The sequence below is a fragment of the Thamnophis elegans genome, chromosome 6 (assembly GCF_009769535.1).
Source record: "Thamnophis elegans isolate rThaEle1 chromosome 6, rThaEle1.pri, whole genome shotgun sequence".
Classification (NCBI taxonomy): Eukaryota; Metazoa; Chordata; class Lepidosauria; order Squamata; family Colubridae; genus Thamnophis; species Thamnophis elegans.
The window spans coordinates 78,153,949-78,176,468 of NC_045546.1; the positions used below are offsets into that span (position 1 = coordinate 78,153,949).

The window sequence follows — 22,520 nt, forward strand, 5'->3', positions numbered from 1 at the left end:
CTAAAATTAACCCCTAAACCTAAACCTAACCCCCCTAAGCCTAACCCTAACCCTAAACCTAACCCTTAACCTAACCCTAAACCCAACCCTTAACCTAACCCTAACCCTAAACCTAATCCTAACCCTTAACCTAACCCTAAAGCTAACCCTAAAGCTAACCCTAAAGCTAACCCTTACTTTAAGTTGAATCGGCTTGCTTTCAAAGTGCTATTTAAAGCGCCCTTCTTTCTCCGCGCTCGCTGTTGTCGCCCTGTTGATGAAGTCAGCGACGCGGTTTAATCGTGCGCGGCTTAGTCGAGCGCGGTTTTGTCGTGCCACGAAATGACTTAGCCAACATTTAGCATGAGATTATTGTATTTAGGAAATCTGTGCTACTTTTCTCCTTTGCCTTAAAACTTTTTCTCAAATACGTTTTTGTTCAATTTATCTGAACCTTTTAGAATACTTGCAGAAAGGCATTGAAGCAAATGCTATATCTTTTTGTTTTTTTGAGCACTATAAAATTTTAGTTTTTACCCTGGCAAAGTCTAATGTAAAATCCAATATAAATTGCAAATAAAAGCTCTGTAGAGTGCATGACTTCTAATTGAGTGGGGAAAAAAATTGAACACAAAGTTCTAGAGGTACTTATTTTTCTCTGTTCAAACTCTATTGTTACGCTTGTATTACATTCCAGTTATTTCCATGGCTGCACAAAGTTGAAAATTGTACAATCGTATGACACTGTCATTTGAATTTCAGGGCTAGTCTTCTTTGTGATTTTATAATTTTCAATTTAGCTTGTGAAGGATGTGCACCTCGAAGGTCACACCGAAGCAATCTGCGCATTAGATGCTGTTTACATGAGAAATGAAAACGCCGTAGCATCAAGCCTACTAATAGCATCTGCAGCTTCAGATTCAACCGTCAAAATTTGGTCCAGACAAGGAACAGAAGGTAAAAATTCCCTTTCCTTTGCTCTGTGAAGGTACCATGTATCAAAGAATACCTTAAGTACCCCCCGCCCACCACCATATTCCAGATTGCTTCATTTCTTGTGTATGAGGGAAATGTATTCTACACAATGTACCTACACTGTTGTGGCCCAGCAGGAGCCGTTGGAGCTGCCACCAGACTCCGATAGCGAGGGGCCCTATGAGTCGGCTCTGGAGGATGTGGAGGACCCTGGACAGGGTTCTGACTCTGAGCAGGGCGCAGAGAGGCTGGTTGTCCACCAGGAGGCGCCGGAGTCTTAGACCAGTGGGGAGGAGACAAGGGAAAGTGAGCCAGACGACAGCAGTGAGTTGTTCCTGGATGCCCGGCACCGAAGAGCTCATAGGCGTCAGGAACAGTTGCGCAGTTACAGGAGTTAATTGCACTCAGCTGGTGGTCATTAGGCTCCTTTCCAGACTATAAAAGGACTGCTTGTGCACACGCCCCTTTTGTAGAAGTCAACGCAGGAACTAATGTTGGAGAACATTATTGTGAGCTTGGCAGGCTGGATTGCTGCCAGGGCTTATCTGTGCTGGATTGCTGCCAAGGACCTGTCTGTCTGTTAACAAATTGCGTAAAGTATCTTTGACTCGGAGTGTGCCTTGGTGTGGAACGAGGGGGGTCAGAACACTACACTAACCTTATTAGGCTAAGAGAAGGCTGTGGCACAGGGGTCCCCAACCTCTGGGCTGCAGCCCACCTCCACGCCTTGAGCCATTTGGAACCAGACCATGGAAATGGCGGGTGAGCATGTGCGCATCCCCACTCGCGTGAACAGGTGAGTGTGTGCGTGCGCTCTATTTGTGCAAACTGCTGGTGTTTGCCGCAAATGGAACTGCTCGTGTGCATGTTTGTGTGTCGCGCCAAGCCATCCCCTCTCTCCTCCCCCCCCCCCCCGGTCCACAAAGCCAAAAAGGCTGGGGAATTCTTGTCTACCCCAAAGACTTCCAATGCTTGTTTCACTTTGTGTGGACTTGAAGCAAGACAGCAGCTGGCAATTAATTATGGAGAGAAGAAAAGGTAAAATCCTTCCTTTCGCGCAATGACTCTCTCTGCATTGCTTCGCTATCAAGCCCCATCTCCAACCAGTTAGAAATGCATGAATATACGAGGTTAGCATTTTTAAATTGTGTTCCTTGCAAAAAAAAAAATAGAGATCATGTCTCGCAGAGATACTCCCTATTTTTTTGCAATAATCTTCGTTTTTACTGGTTGTAGCAGCTGGAATAGAACAGATGCTAGTGCTGCATCATACTTCATATTTTGACTGTATTTCAGAGTTGCTGACATGCATTCCATGTTTGTTTTATTCCTTTTTGTTGCTGACGTGGAACTGCAGCTTAATTATTACACAAAGAATAAACAAGTAGAGTTCATATGAACCAGTTTCAGATCTTGTTGTCTGGAAAGCTGTTTGCTATAGATGACTGAAAGAGCGACACACTTTTAATCTTTGTCATTATAAGACGGATAAATCATGGTGCATGAGAGTTGCAGGCATCTGTGGAAAATAAACTAGCAATTGCTGAAGATAGTCCAGTTGTTGCTCAAGAGCATTGCATCCCTTAAACATCAGGTACTGTGGATAAATAATGAAATATAATAATATAATCAATTGTTCTGACCCCCTTCGTTCCACACCAAAGCACACTCCGAGTCAAAGATACTTTCCAGAATTTATTAAAAGATAGACAGGTCCTTGGCAGCAAGCCGGCACAGATAAGTCGTGGCAGCAATCCAGCCTGCCAAGCTAGTTACAAAAGTTCTCCAACTTTTAGTCAATGCGTTGACTTCTGCAAGAGGGGCATGTGCACAAGCAGTCTTTTTATAGTCTGGAAAGGAGCCTAATGACCACCAGCTGAGTGCAATTACCTCTTGTACTTGCGCAACTGTTCCTGACGCCTATTAGCTCTTTGGTGCCGGGCATCCAGGAACAACTCACTGCTGGCTTCCGGATCAATCTCCCTTGTCTCCTCCCCACTGGTCCAAGGCTCAGGCGCCTACTGGTGGCCAACCAGTCTCTCTCCTCCAGAGCTGACTCATAGGGCCCCTCGCTGTCGGAGTCTGGTGGCAGCTCCAACGGCTCTTGCTGGGCCACAACATAAATATATTTGTATTATGATATTTATAGTAAGAATTATGACCACCGCTGTCATAAAGTCCTATGTTGCCTTCTGACTATCATCTTTCCTTGACTAAAACCAACTTCTCTGTTGTTGATTTTCTCTGGGCTTTATCACCGTTTACGTTACTCTTGGGTAAATTTTAAATTTCTTTATGACTACAGTTAGCCAAGCTGAGCAATACTTTGGATTCAAAGGCAAAGAGGTGCTTCAAAGCACAGGAAGACAGTTAAATGGGATCTGCCTGCAATTTCTGAAATCAAATGCATTTTTTTGAAGGATCAATATGGCAGCTTCGCAACCAGGAGTGGGTTTCAGGCGGTTCGCGGCAGTCCCCGCGAACTGGTTGGTTGGCGAACCCGTAAGTAAGTAACTTCCAGGAACGCCGAAGGGCCCACCCGCCCGCCTGCGTTTCTTACCCGATTTTGACGAGTTCTGCGCTTCCACGCATGCGCAGGACGCATACAGCGCCTGCGCGATCCTCCAGGAGCAGCTGGAGCATCGCACAGACGCTAGTACGCATCTGCGCGCGTGCACGAGGACGCTGCCGGCCCCGTTCCAACCGAACTGGTTGGAACGGGGCGAGAAACCCACCCCTGTTTGCAACCATGGGTTAAATCTGAACTGCTTTAAGGAGATGGAGGCAGGGTGTTACTTCTATGCTTTGAAGCTCATTTTTTGCCTTTGAAATGTAATAACTAATACATGATTTCTATATTTTTATTAAATATCTTAAGTGTTCCCTGTGAATAATAAACTTTATTTTTTTCTCTCTCTCCTTAGTTAAATGCCTTCAGACACTGATGTTTGGAAATGGATTTGTTATGGATGTTTCGTTGTCCTTCTTGCCTGGCAATGACAGTAAGAGTGGCTGTGTAATTTTTTTTTTAATCATTTCAAGAAATGCCTAGTGGTGCCACTGCATATACATGTTGTCCTATTAAGAGCTAGTTTTCTACTATCTGATCCTAGAACTTGCTAAGTGAGAAATCACTGATCATCACCAGTGGTGGGATTCAGCCAGTTCGCACCTATTCGGGAGAACCAGTTCAGAAGTGGGTTCCTACCAGTTCGCACCTATTCGGTAGAACCGGTTCGTCAAATCTACCGAACCGGTTAGAAGAGGTTCCACCAGTGGACCCGGAAAGCAGGCCACACCGACAGAAGAGGTTCCAAAATTTTTTGAAACCCACCACTGGTCCTTGGATATGATTATTCTACACTATCATGCTCATATTTATAAAACTCAGTGCCTCCGTGAAAGGTAAGGATGACTACTGTGTTTGTGGTGCAATCAGAACATTGCGTGTGTTGAAGTTGTTTTAACGCAAACCAAAGATGCCTTTTAAAAAACAAGTTTACATCATATTCTTATGCATGCCAGTGCTGTGTGTGAGGTAATTTAAGGTGGTTCTGACAAGTGTTGTCGGCATCTTCATATCCGGTCACGTGGGCGGCAAGCCACTCCCATCTGGTCACATGGGCGGCAAGACACTCCCACAAAGGAGGCCACACCCACAGAGCAGGTTCGAACAATTTTTGAAGCCCACCACTGAACCAGTTCTTAACTTTCTAAACAGTTTGGAGACCCGGTTGTTGGAAGAAATCTCATTTTGTGCCCCCCCCCCCCCCCGGCTTTACAGAGCTAATCCTGTAAAGAAGGCAGGAAGGAAACATTCTGGTGTTGTTTCTAGCCTAATCTTTATTACCCTGCTTACAGAAACTGCCTCTCTGGTTAACCCTTATGACATTGTAACAGCTAAGGCGAAGCGCTCATCGACCTGAGTGACGTTGAGTTGGCCACGCCCACCCAGTCACATGACCACCGAGCCCCGCCTACCCAGCTGATCATCAGGGCAGAGAACCGGTTGTTAAATTATTTGAATCCCACCACTGATCATCACATATTCTGATTTACTGGATAAGTAACCTGTCATCTCCTTTTTAAAAAGCCCGTTAAAAGTCCCACTAAAATCTTTAGAGCAAGATATTTTGATCTATTGTTGTTGCTGGGAGGGGTGGGGGGGATTCCTAAGAATTTGATTTTTAGTTTGTTAAGTTTATTATACCTTTTCTGTGAGTTGATTCTTATTTTTAAAGAGTGAGTTCCTTGAATCTGTTTAATAACAGTTTAATTTTTACTTTTTATTGGATTTGCATCTTGCCTGCCAAGATGTCAAAGCAGCATGCAGCATTTTCTGCCTCCCTATTATTATTCCATAGTTATTATTTCTATTAGTGTTGTGTAGTAGGAAAGAGAATGAGAGAGAATGATGGACCCAGAGTCACTCAGTAAGCTTTTCTACTTCATGGTGGAGTAGAACCAGTGGTGGGATTCAAATAATTTAACAACCGGTTCTCTGCCCTAATGACTATCTGGGTAGGCAGGGATCAGTGGTCATGTGACTGGGTGGGCTTGGCCAACTCAAGGTCACTCATGTCGATGGGTGCTTCGCCTTAGCTGTTACACTGTAATAAGGGTTAATCAGAGAGGCAGTTTCTGAAAGCAAGGCAATAAAGATTAGACTAGAAACAACACCAGAATGTTTCCTTCCTGCCTTCCTTACAGGATTAGCCCTGTAAAGTGGGGAAAAACAAAAGGAGATTTCTTCCAACAACCGGTTCTCTGAACTATTTAGAAAGTTACCAACCGGTTCTCCAGAATAGGTGCGAACTGGCTGAATCCCACCACTGATTTACTCCTAGCCAAGTGTGACAATGATTTCCTCTTCCATAAATGCTTTCTTTTGCTTCTATTTTCTTTTGCTTCATTAAATTTAATGAAGGCAACTTTTCAATGATCTTTTTATTTCAGTACCTGTACTCGCTTGTGGTGGTGATGACTGCAGAATTCACTTGTATGTGCAACAGGCTGGAGAGGTAGCTATCATTCCTGCTTCTTAGTCTATAGGATTTCCCTTGTGGTGTTTTGTTTCTTAACTTTTAACTTTTCAAGATATATACCCTGTTTAATTCCTGAAATATTAAGTTCAAAGTTTAAAATCCCTAGTTTGGAGACAATATTTCTGGAGGGTAACTGTCTTCGGTTCACTGACAAGTGCGCGCTCGACAAAACCGCGCCGACAAAACCGCGGCGAGAAAAGAGTGAAGTCGAAATCGTGCCCACAGAAGCGCGCTGATAAATGTGCGCCGCCGAAAGCGCGCTATCAACAAACCACGCGAAAACAAGGTAATAACCCTAACCCTAACCCTTAGGGTTATTACCTTGTTTTCGCGTGGTTTGTTGATAGCGGGCTTTCGTCGGCGTGCATTTATCGATGTGCTTCTGTGGGCGTGATTTCGACTTCGCTCTTTTCTCGCCGCGCTTTTGTCGGCGCGCTTTTGTCGGACGCGCATTTGACGGGTCACGACTGTCTTCAGCTGATTGAAGGTGTCATTTTGATAACCGACTAGCCATGTTCAAAGAAAGTTGTTTCAAAGCAGGCTCATTTATCAATGTCAGGTTAATCTATTGGGATTTCAGTGCTAAATAGTTAATTTGTTCTTCTCTAGCTGGGAAAAAGAAGGAAATTGGTCTAAAGGCCTTGTTAGATGTAATGAAACTAGAAAATGAAATTTATAGCCCTCTACTTCAGCCAAAGATTGTCCTGAGGAAATTGGGCAATTTTGATGCTTAAAATACTTCACAGCCTCCCTGCACTGGTTCAGGACTTTGATAGCAAACCTGGTGGAGCCCAGAGTGGCTGTGTGTACAGCAGGGTATCATCAGTACATTGATGATATATTACTTTACCTCAAATAATGTGTGATCTCCCTTAGAAATTTGATGTAAATATTAAATTGCATTCAAAGCCCGAGACTTTTATCACAAGATTTTAAAGGCGGGACTTCCTGAATTACCCGGACTTGGACAAATACAAGGAGAAGTACAAGAGAAATAACCAATCACACAACTACAAGGCGGGAGCTATTGTTTTTCCCCTTCGGAAGGGCAGCAGAGCGGAGAACAAGGATTTAGTTATGCTTTCAAAACATTTGCTTAATCTTAACTTGAATAACACTCGGTGACTATGTCTTGTAGAAAATGGCATAGCGCTATACCGATCAAGAGACATTAAGGCTGTAAGAAATGATGCTGATCGCCTCGGAAATTATATTGTATGGGACTTAAAAAAAAAAAAGACTTGATGGACAACTTGGAACTTTTACATAAACTGCTTATGTTTTATTCTCTAGGGTGAGGAAGGCGGAGATTGTGACGCTTTCGGATTGTGGTTTAGGTTGAATCGAGTTGGGAAGGGTGGCGCAGATGGGAGGGTAGTGAAGGTTTAATTAGAGATTATTTTGAGCCAGAAAGTAAGCTGACTTTTATAGTAATTTTTATTTGAACATAAGTTTGGAAGAATATATTCAGGGAGCTTGAAGGAAGGCGGAGCAAATAGGAGAGGTATACGGATGATAATAAAATATATATATGGACACGGGTAGAGGCAGGATGAGTGGAGTTGGAACAGAAACCGAGAGAAATATTTGAGGTGTTTAAGTTGCTTTATAGAGAAAGAGGTAAAAGGGATATATTAAAGGTTTGGAAATGGATACATATTTAGATAAAGAGATAAGGTCCCTAGCTCCCTTAGAAATTTGATGTAAATATTAAATTGCATTCAAAAGGGAGCTGAGCCCTCGGCGCCCCACATAGAAACAACCATGGGCGCAACTGTTTTCTCATGCACATTGACTGGAATTGCCTGCTCAATAAGGAACAGAACCAGTCATCTCTACTTTGCAGGGAAAGCACAAGGGCGTTGCAAAATTCCCCTGTGACCTCAGGAAATTCTTTGAAAGCTTTGGACATCTGAATTTGCCTTCACCTGGCAGAAGTCAATTGTGCCAATATGCTCCTTCCTTCACCTGATTTCTGTTCTTTAGTATTTTAAAATACTAAATTTCTGTTATTGTATTTTCATTTTGAATTGAGCTTGGATGCCTGTTCTGACCCCCCCTCGTTCCACACCAAAGCACGCCAAGCCAAAGATACTTTACGGAATTTATTAACAGACAGATAGGTCCTTGGCAGCAAACCAGCACAGACAAGCCTTGGCAGCAGTCCAGCACAGACAAGCCTTGGCAGCAATCCAGCACAGGCAAGCCTTGGCAGAAATCCAGCCTGCCAAGCTAACACTACAGTTCTCCAACATTAGTTAATGCGTTGACTCCTGCAAAAGGGGCGTGTGCACAAGCATTCCTTTTATAGTCTGGAGAGGAGCCTAATTACCACCAGCTGAGTGCAATTACCTCATGTAACTGCGTAATTGTTCCTTACGCCTAATAGCTCTCTGGTGCCGGGCATCTAGGAACAACTCCCTTGGCTCTACCCCACTGCTGACATCCGGATCGCACTCCCTTGTCTCCTCCCCACTGGTCCAAGGCTCAGGCGCCTCCTAGTGGCCAACCAGGCTCTCTGCGCCCTGCTCGGAGTCGGAACCCTGTCCAGGGTCCTCCACATCCTCCAGAGCTGACTCATAGGGCCCCTCGCTGTTGGAGTCTGGTGGCAGCTCCAATGGCTCCTGCTGGGCCCCAACAGATGCCTATGGGCAATTTTCCAAAAATTTAACAACACAAGATAGAAGTGAGTGCTAGTCAGAATTCAAGGCAGTTGCATTGGGTTCCAAAGGAAGCTTGCGCAAAACACATTGTGGTGGTTCCCAGCTTGATACCCTATATGAAGCTGGGCAGAATATATAGTAATGCTTTGAGTTCCAATCCTTACGAGGAATAAAAATCTTGGAGTTGTACTTGCAAAACATTTGAGAGACACTGAGATTGAAGAATCTTCAATGTTATAGTAACGAGTTTACTATGATAGAGATATCTATGGTCATAAACCAGGAAAGCAGCAAAAAGCACCAAAATTGCATGTTAGGGAACCGCCAAACTGCACAATGGAAATTTGCAATATAAGTTTAGACTGGGTTCACCGACAAAAGGGCGACTGACAAAAGCGCGCCCGACAAAACCGCGGTGACAAAACCGCGAGTTCTAAACCGCGCCGATGAATGAGCACTGAAGTGCGCTGACAACAGCGTGCCGACAGAAGCGCGCTCTAATCCTAAACCTAACCCTAACCCTAACCCTGACCCTAACCCTAACCCTAACCCTAAACCTGACCCTAAACCTAACCCTGACCCTAACCCTTACCTTAACTTAAATCGCGTTTGTGTCGGCGCGCTGTTGTTGGTGTGCTGTTGTCGGCACGTTGATGACATCGCGGTTTTAGCGCCGTAACCCAAATTGTCAGCACGCTTTTGTTGTGCGCGCATTTGTCGGGTCACGTTTATGCTGCATATTGAGGGTCCTTTTTCGTTTGTTTCAGTTTCAGAAATCTTTACTACTACATGGACATGAAGACTGGATTAGAGGAGTTGAATGGGCATTTTGTGGTAAATCTCATTGAATTTGGCTTTCGGGGGGATTTCTCATTTTTTGCAGTCATAGAAGCTCGGCACTGTTTTGTTTATTTAAATAACCATTGTAAATATTGTTTTTTGCGGGGCACTGAATTTCCCTTTTAAACTCTTTCTTTAATGACTGTTTTAAGCTTGTTTTTTCTTTTTTTTAAGATGGAGATCTTTATTTGGCAAGCTGTGCTCAGGATTGTCTGATAAGGATCTGGAAGATGCATGCAACTTCATTGTTTGGGGAAATCCAAGATGAGAACACTATTACGTTGAAAGAGAATGTTTTCACCATAAAAAATAGCAATGGTAAATCTGTTCTTTTATATTGGATTTTTTAAAAAAAATAAAAATGTTTCCAGGATGGTTTAATAAAATATAAAATATCACTTTTCTAATGCATTGTGAAAGAATGTGCTATTACTGTATATACTCGAGTATAAGCCTAGTTTTTCAGCCCACTTTTTGGGCTGAAAAAAGCCGCCTCGGCTTATACTCGAGTCAGTGAAAAATTTGCCCAAAATGGAGGAGAAAAAGGGGCGGGGCCATGCCGCTGGGTGACACTCGTGAATGGCCCAGTGCCCCTGTGAGTTTCCCCTCCCTCTGTGTCAGTTTGCCGCGCAGCGCGCACCGCACCATCCCCCCTCCTCACGTTCTAATGTAATGCAGGGCTGTCTTACGATTCCCCTTCCTCCCCCTCCTGCCGCTCTGCAACGATGTCCCACCTCCTCCTTGTTATGGCAAGCAGCCACATAGCGATGTCCCACCTCCTCTGGTACAGTGATCCAATGATAGGAATCACTGTGCCGTGTGTCATAGGAGGCGGGACATCGCTCCCGCGGCTGCACGGGACATCATCATCACAGCGGGACATCAGCATCATGAGGTGAGTGAAGTATTTCATTGAATACACCGCTAGTTTACTGTTTTTCTTTGAAATAAATATTCAAAAACATTATTGGTATCTATTTTTATTTTTGAAATTTACCGGTAGCTGCTGCATTTCCCACCCTAGGCTTATACTCGAGTCAATAACTTTTCCAGTTTTTTTGTGGTAAAATTAGGTGCCTCGGCTTATATTCGGGTCGGCCTATACTCGAGTATATACGGTAATTAGCTGAAACACAGGCTTCACTTTATTTTCTTTCAATTAATTTGATTGATGCCCCCATGACATCATAGATATCTGTTCTTGCGCATGAATTTAATGTTGTCTGTGCTGTATTATTAATATACATCTACATTCTTTACATTAATATATTCCATAAAGGGAATAGAAATTATTACATCCAACTGAATATAGTGAATGAATGTACAGTTTTTCCTTCCCATGTCATCTGTGTATTACGTTTTATCTATCTGTGAAATATGTATTTGCATCCTTGAATATACAGAAGTCTTCTGTTCTCTTCATATCTTTTTGCCACAGATGAATTCACAGACCCAGGATCATAAATTTTGTCATTGGGTTATTTGCAAGGCTGAGTCATTTATACAATGGCTAGATAAGTCTTGACAATTAATTTACTCTTTGACGTTTTGCTTTCAATTCTGATTGATTTCAACATGTGTAACAGAATTCACAGAGTTTTACTTGGTACATGTAGTTTCAAATGCAAAGAAGGTGAGCTTGGCTGTTGTAAAAACAGGCTGAAATATTATCATTATTTTTGCTCTCTTTTTCGCTTGTTTGTTTTGTGATAGGTGTAGATAAATCCTTTGCAGTTACCTTGGATTCAGTGCTAGCTGGCCATGAAAATTGGGTCTATGGAGTTCATTGGCAGCCACCATATTTCAAAGGTAAGAAGTATGTAATTCCCAATTTGGGTTACTGGTAGAGATTACAAGGACTGTGGACTTTGATGCCATGTTGAGCTATTCCTTCTATCTCAAAGAATAGAAAATTGAAAATATGTGACACAACAAATTATGGCTTTTCTCACCGTGAAGAGTCACAGTATCCAAGATTCAATTTACAAGATTTTAGTCCATGCACACCTTTGAGGACATTGTAAATTCCGACCTTCTGCCCAACACCTGCCATGTATAGTTTTTCCGTGTGGCATTCTTGTAGACTTCCTATTTAAGTTTTTCTTCAGGTGTGATTAAAAAAAAAACGGTGTATTTGACAAAAATGAATGAAAACATGTGGATATTTTTTCCCCCCGATACTGTAGATGGCAGGATGGAACAGCCAATGAGGTTACTATCTGCTTCAATGGACAAAACAGTGATCCTGTGGTCTCCAGATGATGAATCTGGAATGTGGTTGGAACAGGTAGATATGGTTTTTCATTTTCTCTGCTTGTGTCATCAGAGTAAAAGAAATATAGAGCTAAATACGCAGGCTTCATTTACTTTATTGTCATTGTACGTATATACACATTTTACACATACAGCGGAATTCATGTAACACCCAGAGACCAGACCCAACACACATAACAATCTGGATGTTGACATTCTGGAAAGCTTGTTTCACATCTGAGATCTGCAGTAGAAGTGTGTTCTGACCCCCTCCTCCGTCCAGTAACGAATGCCGAGACAAGCTTAACTGGAATGTCACGTCACTTTATTAGCAAGAAACCAAAACCTCGGTGGCTGAAAGCCAAGCATAACAAACAGATAAGAACCTTGGCAGCAACTCAGACTTTGACAGATAACAGCTTCTCCAGCGTTAGGAATGACGTTGACTCCTGCAAAAGGGGCAGGTGCACAAGCATTCCTTTTATAGTCTTGAGAGGAGCCTAATTACCACCAGCTGAGTGCAATTACCTCCTGTAACTGCGCAACTGTTCCTGACGCCTATTAGCTCTCCGGTGCTGGGCATCCAGGAACAACTCCCTTGTCTCCTCCCCACTGCTGACGTCCGGATCACACACCCTTGTCTCCTCCCCACTGGTCCAAGTCTCAGGCGCCTCCTGGTGGCCAACCAGCCTCTCTGCGCCCTGCTCGGAGTCGGAACCCTGTCCAAGGTCCCTCCACATCCTCCAAAGCCGACTCATAGGGCCCCTCGCTGTCAGTGGTAGATGCGGGAATGATGGGCGTTCCTGTTTCCACCTCAAAACGGCTAAAGAATTGATTTAGCTGTTCCGCCAAAGAGTCATTACTGCTGGACAAACTATTTTTATTGCTCTGCCCCGTGATTTGTCGCAGACCTTTCTTGGGATACCCGACGAGAGTTTGAGTTCTCAAAAATTTGCTTCCTTTCTAAAGTGATTTCTCTTTCGCCCGGCATTAGCCACAGGGTTGAGTTGCATGTTCCCATGTACAAATTAAGATACTTTTAAATTGGAGATTGGAACTTTCGTTGAAACTGGATTCGTCAAACCTCGTCACAAGGAAATCTGGCATGGTTTAAACATGGAAGCAGAGCCTACACTGGATAGTGGAAGGGTGAAACGGTCTTAGCACTTAACAACTATTTTGTAGGAAATCAGTTTTGGTTGACTAGGCGGTTGGAAAAAGCACTGGTTACGTTGCTCCTGCCTTTGAGTTTGGCAAATTAACCAAGCCTTTAAAAACAACTGCCTTCATACAAGAATATGTGAAATAATTTCTAGAGATTGATTATATTACTTTTTACATTGTAGCATTTAATCCCAGCCCCCAGGGAAATATCCCTCTATCAAGATAATTATTCATTTCATATAAACTGTCTTGCAAACCTGTTTTCAAAAGGCTTGATTTGATGTTTTTTTTTAAATTGTTCATGGTCTTTGAATACATCTAGAATGACATTGTTTTAACTTAATTTTTAATGCACTTCTAAATCATTTGTCTTTTACTCACCGTCCTTAATTAGCAGGAGGGAGGCACACGCGTTCATGCATATTGTATCTTACTTTTTCAAAAGGTCCGAATAGGAGAAGTGGGAGGAAATACGCTGGGATTCTTTGACTGTCAGTTCAGCCCAGACGGATCGATGATTCTTGCCCATGCTTTCCACGGAGCCCTTCATCTTTGGAAACAGACTTCTGCAAACAAGGCAAAAGAGAATTGATTTCTATCACCAAAGCATAGATGAAATATCTTTATATAGAAAGAAATGGCTCTTTGCTCATTCCATATAACCACACTGTATATCTTTAAACATCTTTTATAAATTGAGGCCCGTTGAGGAGGGTTCCCCTGCCCTCTTTCTGGTCTAATGAATTGAATAAGTTTAGATAATTAGGATGGACTTGTTGGCCTTTGTAGGAAAAAACAAATGGCTCTGTGAAGTAACTTTTGGATCCATTAGCTTTTATTTATTCAGCCCAGGATGATCTCTTCTTATATGATCTCTTCTATTCTCCTTATGAGCCATGGTGGTGCAGTGGTTAGAGTACTGTAGGCCGTGACAAATACACGCATGCCAAAAGCGCACCGACAAAACCGCAGTGCGAAAACCACAGCGTCATCAATGCGCTGACAACAGCGCAGTGACAGAAGCGCGATTTAAGTTAAGGGTTAGGGTCAGGGCTAGGGTTAGGGTTAGGGTTAGGGTTAAGTTAGGTTTAGAGCACGCTTCTGTTGGCGCGCTGTTGTTGGCGTGTTTCAGTGCTCATTTGTCGGCGCGGTTTAGAACTCGCGGTTTTGTCACCGCGGTTTTGTCGGGCGCCCTTTTGTCGGGCACCCTTTTGTCGGGCGCCCTTTTGTCGGGCGCCCTTTTGTCGGTGAACCCTGTAGGCTACTTCTGCTGACTACAATTTGGCAGTTCAAATCTCACCCGGCTCAAGGTTCTTAGTGGAGAGGATTACTGTACCCAACTTTTACCTCATTCATGGATTACAATATAAATGTTTTTGATTTAGAGCGAATGGACTCCAGAAGTGATGATTTCAGGACATTTTAATTGCGTCCAAGATGTGACGTGGGATCCAGAGGGAGACTTTATAATTTCTGTTGGTTCTGACCAAACCACAAGGATATTCGCTCCGTGGAAAAGAGAGAACAACCCAGAGGTATGTTTTTTCGAGCTTGTGAAATTGTGTGGATGGAATAGCTAGTTTCGGATCATCCATTTCCAGACAGAAATATGAGCATTTATTCTGGGCATGGAGTCAGTGTGTGGAGAGAATAAGGGAGGTGACGTTCTCAAAATAAGTAAGAACAATTACTGTACTTAGACATAAAAAAAGAGAGTAAAATGTTCTTTAAGCCTGGGAAGCAAGATAATAATCAGAAGCAGCTCAGGGAAACAGCTCCCTGATTCTCTGGAGGAAGGAATGGAAGGATAATGTAATCCGCCTTCCAGGATTCTTTTTTTTATAGCCTATCTCAATATACAGGTAGTCCTCAACTTACAACAGTTAATTTAGTGACTGTTCAAAGTTAAAATGGTATTGAAAAAAGTGAGTTATGACTGTTTTTCACACTTAATGACCACTGCAGCAGCCCCATGCTCATTGGATTAAAATTTAGGTGCTTGGCAACTGACTTGTACTTATGACAGTTGCAGGGTCCTGGGGTAATGTAACATGCAACCTTCTAACAAGCAAAGTCCATGAGAAAGCCAGATTTACTTAAGAACCATGCTACTAACTTAACGATTGTGGTGATTTGCTTAACAACGGTGGGAAGAAAGGTCATAAAATGGGGCAAAGTTCACTTAACTGCCTTGCTTAGCAACAGACATTTTGGGCTCAATTGTGGTTGTAAGTCGATATAGTTCTGTGACCCGATAAATGCGCGCACGTCAAAAGCGCGCCGACGAAACCGCGGCGACAAAAACTGCGATGTCATACACGCGCCCACAACAACGCGCCGACAAAACCACGCCCACAAAAGCGCAATTTCAGTTAAGGTAAGGGTTAGGTTCAAGGTTCTGTTTACGGTTAGGTTTAGGGTTAGGGTTAGGGTTATTCGGTTGTTATTACTTGTTCGTTGAAGGCGCGCTTTTGTTGGCGCGCTGTTGTCGGCGCGCTTCTGCGCTCATTCGTCGGCGTGATTTCAAAGTTGCAGTTTTTGTCGCCGCGGTTTCGTCGCCGCGGTTTCGTCGAGCGCGCATTTGTCGGTGAACCATATAGTTCTACTCTGACTGTGAAGTTGATTTTCTGCTCTGGTCTGCCTATTGAGACCAACAACATGTATATTTGATCTGAATGTTGACCTGAAATTCGACTTTTCAGGTAGAATGGGAAAAAGGCAAAGATAAGGAAAGATGGACTTTGGGAAAATTGGAGGAGGGGAGGGCACATGGCCAGTTGGCTATTCTATCTACTGTCACCATAAAGCAGGGGTGGGTTTCAACCGGTTCGCGGCGGTCCCTGCGAACCGGTTGGTCGGCGAACCCGGAAGTAAGTAACTTCCGGGAACGGCGAAGGGCCCACCCGCCCACCCGCGCTCCTTACCTGATTTTGACGAATTCTGTGCTTCCACGCATGCGCAGGACGCACACAGCGCCTGCGCGATCCTCCAGGAGCAGCTGGAGCATTGCACAGACGCTAGTACGCATATGTGCGCCGCGCGCGTGCACGAGGACGCCGCCAGCCCCGTTCCAACTGAACCGGTTGGAACGGGGCGAGAAACCCACCCCTGCCATAAAGTATTATGAGTAGTTCACTAGTTCAAATACAATATATCAGATTTGCTCCTCTGATCATTGCAGGGTCTTCCTTTTCCAGTTCTGCTTAGATTTATAGCTAAGATTGATATTAGAGAAGGAGTAGGTGGACTGTTTAGATATGTTGGACTTGAATTGAAGATTGGTAGGAAGCAAAAAAGGATTAAAGGCAGCTCAGCAAAAGGAAATGCCACGAAGTTTGGTGGCCAAACTGATGCATGGACCCCGCAGAAGAAGATGGGAGAGCTACTCTAAGCTTGCCCGACTTGTTCCATAAGAATCCTATCGAATTGGGCTGTGCCAAAACTCAGAACAATCAAGATGTTATTATTCCAAACTTACTAGCCGCAATGTTCTTGTTTTGGGTACAACTCCTGTATATGGATTAGAGCTAGCATATCTGAACTGCAAAACTCTGGATGACCCCTGAATGGCAGCAAACAGATAAACACGTTTTAAATTCTGAAAGCTGTTTGGATTTTTTACAACCAAGTTTTAAAACAAATATCTTTTTCCAACAGAATATGTCATCTGAACAATAGCTCTTCTTAACATTTCTTAAACTCTCCTAAAAATTTATGTGTATCTTATTTTTATTGTTTAGTAGTTAGCTACTATGGTATTATGACATCACATGAGTATAAACATTTGGAAGTTTATATTAAAATTAGTTGTTTAAAAATAAGACCTATAATTATACTTAATTATATCATACATGCAGCATAGTGTTGCTCATCTTTTTCGAGTGAGGAATAAAGTTAGTTAAAATAAAATTCAGAGGGAGGACAAACTGGGGCACAAAATTGTATTTTGAACCAGGATAGGATTTTGGTCCTTTTCTGTCAGATATTAGACAAGTCATCACTGTTTGTCAATTATTTGTTAAAGAAAGAAAATTCTTGGCATTTCGAATGAGATCTGAATAGAGGGGAGAATGCATTTTTGTGGGAAATGAACGGAATGTATTTTTTTTCAGCAAACTGGAATTCTAAAATCGATCATAGATTGCTAGAACTTAAAATGTTAAATTTTCCTATAGATTCTAAGATTGGTGCTTGTATAAATGCAATGGTCCTTTTTACTAGGTGTCATGGCATGAAATAGCGAGACCCCAAGTCCATGGGTACGACATGCAGTGTGTAGCATTGACAGCACGATTTCAGTTTATATCTGGAGCAGATGAGAAAGTGCTTCGCGTGTTTACCGCACCTAGAAATTTCATTGAGAACTTCAGCAGTATTTCTGGAACATCTCTGGAGAAATTATATTCCGGTGTAAGTTATCTATTCAGTTGCTTTAAAAGAATTTAAAATACTATTAGCTACTTTTTATGTTTGCATCTCCTCCTTTGAATTTGAGCACATTTTAAAACATATTACAGAAATGTAGAACGAACTCAGATATTCTTTACTTCAAGGGCGGGTTGAGGTTTGAATGGTCAGGCCCTTTAAGGAAGCCTCTTGACCTTCTGTAGGCCATTTGAGAATGTTATAATAAAATTGGAGAGGATAGGATTAACATTTTCCTGATTGCATTTTGGGGGGAACGGCCAGGGGAGTGGGGTACCTCCACTGTTTAGCCTATGGTAACCATTTCGGTGAACAATTCAGGTCTGATTGAAGGGTTATTGTCCATTTGTAAAAATAGTTTGCCTCCAAGTTCTCACTCCTAAAAACTAAAATTTCCCAGAATGACAAAAATGGAACAAAATCAGGCTGAAAACTACAGTTTTAGGTAATGGGGGGGGGGGGGGACTTGGAGATAAGAGTTTAAAGATAAGGAAGCAAAGAAGTAGCTCGTAGAGGCCTTTGACTCTTTCCCACTTTTAATTTTAACAGGAGACCAAAAAATGGGCTGGAGAGAATTAATGGCATTGCTAGTCTTTGTGAAATAGACCTCATCAAGAAACTAACTTCACAAGAAGGACTAGAATTATATTCTGGTCTTACTCTATGCTCTAGAAGTATATCCTAGTTCTAGTCTTCCTGTAGAGTCAGTTTCTTGATGTGTCTATTTTGTGGACATTAGTCTGCGAACTGTGGTTTCCCGAACACTAGTGATGCTGACGATTGAGTTTGAGTTAGTACGTAGTATTAAACTTGTTTTTTGTGGAGTTCTGAATATAATTTTAAATTTGAACATCTGCTTAGTTACAATCCAAAATTCTTAGAAAATGCTCGTAATCTGTGCTGTATGGTATAATTGTTACTTCTGAAGATGTTTTGTATTTGTGACTTAAAACCATGATTTTATTACTTATTACCTAATATGGGATATAGATAATTGTATTTTATTCATTGAACGTGGTTGAACAGTTAGCATGACGTATGAACTCAATAATACTTTGTCAAGCCAAATATACATCCCTCCCTCCCAAAATGAAAAATAAATAATACTTCGGAGTGACCTAGAAAATTAAAATCAAAGGAAAGATTTTAAATTAAGTTGAGATTTTTCTAGGAATTCCTTAGTATCATACACACTGCATTTTAGATTTGTGACTCATGGAAAGAAATGAGCAGATTCGGATAATCTTGAATAATATTTTCTTCTTCATAGCAAATGGTGGATCTTCCAGAAGGGGCTACTGTACCAGCCTTAGGGTTATCCAATAAGGCTGTCTTTGAAGGTAATATCTGCCTTTGTGTGTACTTAACTGTGTATTTGTGTATGTGAGTGTTTCTTTGATCATATTTGTGCTATGCAGGCTGATGAGAGAAATTAGCTGAGAGATGAGTGAGCCTTAGTTAATGTGGGGAGTTCTTAGTGCTATCCAGATGTTTGGGATGATAAATTTAGTAATGCAAATAAGCATCTCCAATAATTAAGAGATTTTGAAAATTGCAGCCTGAATATATATGCCTGGTAAAAAGTTTCTGTCACCTGGAAATTTAACCTTTTACTTTGCATGGGCAAATATCTGTAAATTTCTGTCTCCATTTTGTTGTTAAATTGGCAACAGATGGCTTTACATATCAATTTAAACCATAAGATTGTTTGATATATTGCTTATCAGTGCACAGGTACTCAGTCACTGAGAATTGTTCAATGGATGGTGGTTAAAGCACACTGTGCTTTAAATATAATATGTGAACACCGATTCAATGCAGTTACAGAACTATTCGACTTACCACCAGCCATTAAGTGACTGTTCAGAGTTATGGCAACCTCGTAAAAGGTGCTTTTATGGCTTGTAAAGCATTTCCAGCCATATTAAACATTACACTGCCCCTCCACAGTCACATCACTGCAATTTGGGGCGCTTGGCAATTAGCTCACATTTATAACTGGTTGCAGTCCTCCACAGTCACATGACTTCTATTATTTATGACCTTTTTTGCCATTTTCTAGAAAAAAATGCCCATTTGAGAGAACAAATTAGGACTTAAATGTTATATATGTTATGTTATTTTATGTTGATGTTTATTTCTTGATGCTTGGATAAAGTCAGATCGACTTATTTCATGAAATCATAGTTTAAAGTGACATAGTTTAGGCTCTGAGTGAAATGCTCATTTGGAATTGGTCAAACAAAGGAAGATTTGGTTCCTGTTCTTGAGGCTTCTCTCAAAAAAGAGAAAATCAGGAGGAAGGTATGAGCTAAGATTACTGGTGCTTGTTCCCATTATGTTAAACCATGGTTTATTGCAGCATTTAATCCCTTCCTTCCTTCCTTTTTTCCTTCCTTTTTTCCTTCCTTCCTTCCTTCCTTCCTTCCTTCCTTCCTTCCTTAGCAATAGCAATAGCAGTTAGACTTATATACCGCTTCATAGGGCTTTCAGCCCTCTCTAAGTGGTTTACAGAGTCAGCATATCGCCCCCACAGTCTGGGTCCTCATTTCACCCACCTCGGAAGGATGGAAGGCTGAGTCAACCCTGAGCCGGTGAGATTAGAACCGCTGAACTGCAGATAGCAGTCAGCTGAAGTGGCCTGCAGTACTGCACCCTAACCACTGCGCCACCTTGGCTCCTTCCTTCCTTCCTTCCTTCCTTCCTTCCTTCCTTCCTTCCTTCCTTCCTTCCTTCCTTCCTTCCTTCCTTCCTTCCTGTTAGATGTGTGTAGTTTGAAAATGATTTGAGAAATGTTTCTCATACGTAGTACTATTTATTAAAGTCACCTACCTTTTCCAAGCTTCTACCAAGCTTGGGGAAAAAAAATGAAGTTACTTTTGAGGAGTTGATTCATTGCACCTCCTAATGCAGCTGGGTCTGTTTTTTAAGCTTGCTCCCAAATTGAAAAATGTTGGTATGCTTTAATGAATAGTATAGGCTTATCCCAAGCATTTCTCCAAATCAATTTTGAAGCTTGTGCAACGCTATTATGGATATCCCAATTCATCATTTAGTTAGTTATTATGATTTTATATATGATTGGTTTTGTATATTTATCATCGTTATGTTCTAGTGATGGAATACCTTGTAAAAAATACAAAGTAATCGAAAAAATGAAGTAGCTTTTGCTTTTGCTGGTTACCATCTGGAGCAGGGAGGTCACTGAATGCAAAACATTTTGAATTTAGACCATATTAAATTTGAAATCCTTTCTTTTAAGCCCCAAGCACCTCATTTTGTCCACAAAACAGCTACCTCGTTAAATGGGTTGTCTTGACAGTTTTGGAGGCCTTTTGAGCTCAAAGCAGCTCTGTTTCAAACATAAGAAATACTTTCAAAATGATCAAAACAGAACCTTTCAGTTTCAAAATGGTCGGAATTCAAAATGTTTTGCATACTCCTACTGAACATCCATCACCAAAGTCTTAAGAAGAAAGGGTCGGTAGCCTTTCTCTAACACCGTAAGAGAAGCCATGTATTTGAATTGATGGAACAGAGCTTAGTAAGCAAAGATCCAACAAATGTTTCTGCCTCAAAACCTCTTGGTAATGCATATCTTTTCAGAACTAAACCTTACTGAGTTTAGTGGAAGTTACTCTCAGATTAGTATGAATGGGATCTTCTGCTGTGCCATATAGTGCTTGATTTTGTGAGTGTGTCAATCTGTCAGCAAATCTAGCAGAAAGAAATTCAAACTAGCCACAGAGGATCTCTTTTAATATATTCACTAATATCTTACAATATTCGTCATGCAGGTCCTAGTAGGTTATCATATTTTAATTTCTTTTGAGCAACTTATCTTGTTTAGTGGAGTTACTATAATTACACTGCATTGACTGAGCAAATGATGGCAGGTTAGACATGGGCCTTGAATTCTTGGTTTCCACATGTTGGTATATTGTTTGAGTTCAGTAATAATAGCCTATGTACTTTCAGAAAACTCTGATTCTTGAATAGAAGCAATTCATCATAATTCATGACTCACAATCTGGATCAAATTATTCTCTTCTGTATATTTTTAAGTGTTTCCTTTTTTGAATGGGCTTCCTTTTATTAATAATGTTAGCATAATTGTTATGAAACTGCAAGCTTTAACTGCTTCAGAAATAGGCCTGGACAGCTTAAATGCTTCTAAGTAATGGTAGTAGAGGGATAGAAATATTGATTCTCTTTGATTGCCCATTTCTGGATCAATGGGACAGTTAAAGATGGAGGCAGTTGACTCTACAGTCTTATAGTAACATAACAGAAGTTAGAAAGTTTCAGTCTTGAATAAAATAATGAATGAATATTTGAACATTACTTGAGGGAAAAGTAACCAAATAAATTGCAAAGCAATTTGTCCTAGGATTTTGACCAGATTGTAAAAATTACGTCATTTGGAATTTCAAAGGGGAATTTCAAAGAAAGAAATGTACGTCATAGCAGCCCAAGAAATTTAAGAATTTACATAAGTTCAGGAAAGTGTTTATTATTACAGGTGGGGGTGTACAGGAAAAAGCATGATTAGCAGAAAAATTTCCTCAAAGTGTAGCATTTCCCTCCCAAGAAAGAGTATATTGGGGGCATCAAATGCACATCAGCTAAACATCCTGTCTGTATTATCCTGTTGAAAACAGAGCTTGTATTTTCGGCATAGGAATATGCCATTATAATCCATTCCGGAATTCTTCGGCATTCTACTGTACAGGATACTACTACTACAGTTAGGTTGCGAGCGTCAAAGCGCTTCCGGGTTGAAGGACTTAACTAGTGGCATCACTATTGCCCAGGAGATGCTCTCTTGGGGACTACTTCCATGTCCCCATTAAGTTGCCCACTGAAGTGGTACCCATTTATCTACTCACGGTTAAGCTGCTGGATCGCCACAGTTGGGTCTTGAATGCAAGCCTGCCGATTATCGGCCTTGATTGTCCACTGTACAGGATAATGAAGCAATGCTACTTATAGGAGTACAATAGTTGCATTGTTTTCTGACATGAAAGGGCAGGCTGTCCTTTGGGCTTGCTTTAGGGATGCTCACATGGAAGTTGTTTGCAACTCTTTAAATGAAACCTTTTCCTGGATCAGCTTGCATTAGAAGAGGGTACCTGGGCGATCCTGTAAAAAGATATAGTTACTTTGAGGGGTAGAA

At 41.7% G+C, this 22,520-nt stretch overlaps 1 protein-coding gene across 1 annotated transcript in view; it reads left to right on the top strand.

The window, feature by feature from the left end:
• Window positions 1-22,520, top strand: part of ELP2 (elongator acetyltransferase complex subunit 2) — a 62,781-nt gene that overhangs the window by 11,346 nt on the left and 28,915 nt on the right. Inside the window, exons 4-14 of the mRNA XM_032220106.1 lie at window positions 780-936; window positions 3,879-3,956; window positions 5,911-5,975; window positions 9,430-9,496; window positions 9,677-9,820; window positions 11,216-11,311; window positions 11,689-11,789; window positions 13,365-13,496; window positions 14,305-14,454; window positions 17,141-17,329; window positions 18,615-18,684. Coding sequence (XP_032075997.1) covers window positions 780-936; window positions 3,879-3,956; window positions 5,911-5,975; window positions 9,430-9,496; window positions 9,677-9,820; window positions 11,216-11,311; window positions 11,689-11,789; window positions 13,365-13,496; window positions 14,305-14,454; window positions 17,141-17,329; window positions 18,615-18,684 — 1,249 coding nt within the window. The remainder of the gene's footprint in view (window positions 1-779; window positions 937-3,878; window positions 3,957-5,910; window positions 5,976-9,429; window positions 9,497-9,676; window positions 9,821-11,215; window positions 11,312-11,688; window positions 11,790-13,364; window positions 13,497-14,304; window positions 14,455-17,140; window positions 17,330-18,614; window positions 18,685-22,520) is intronic.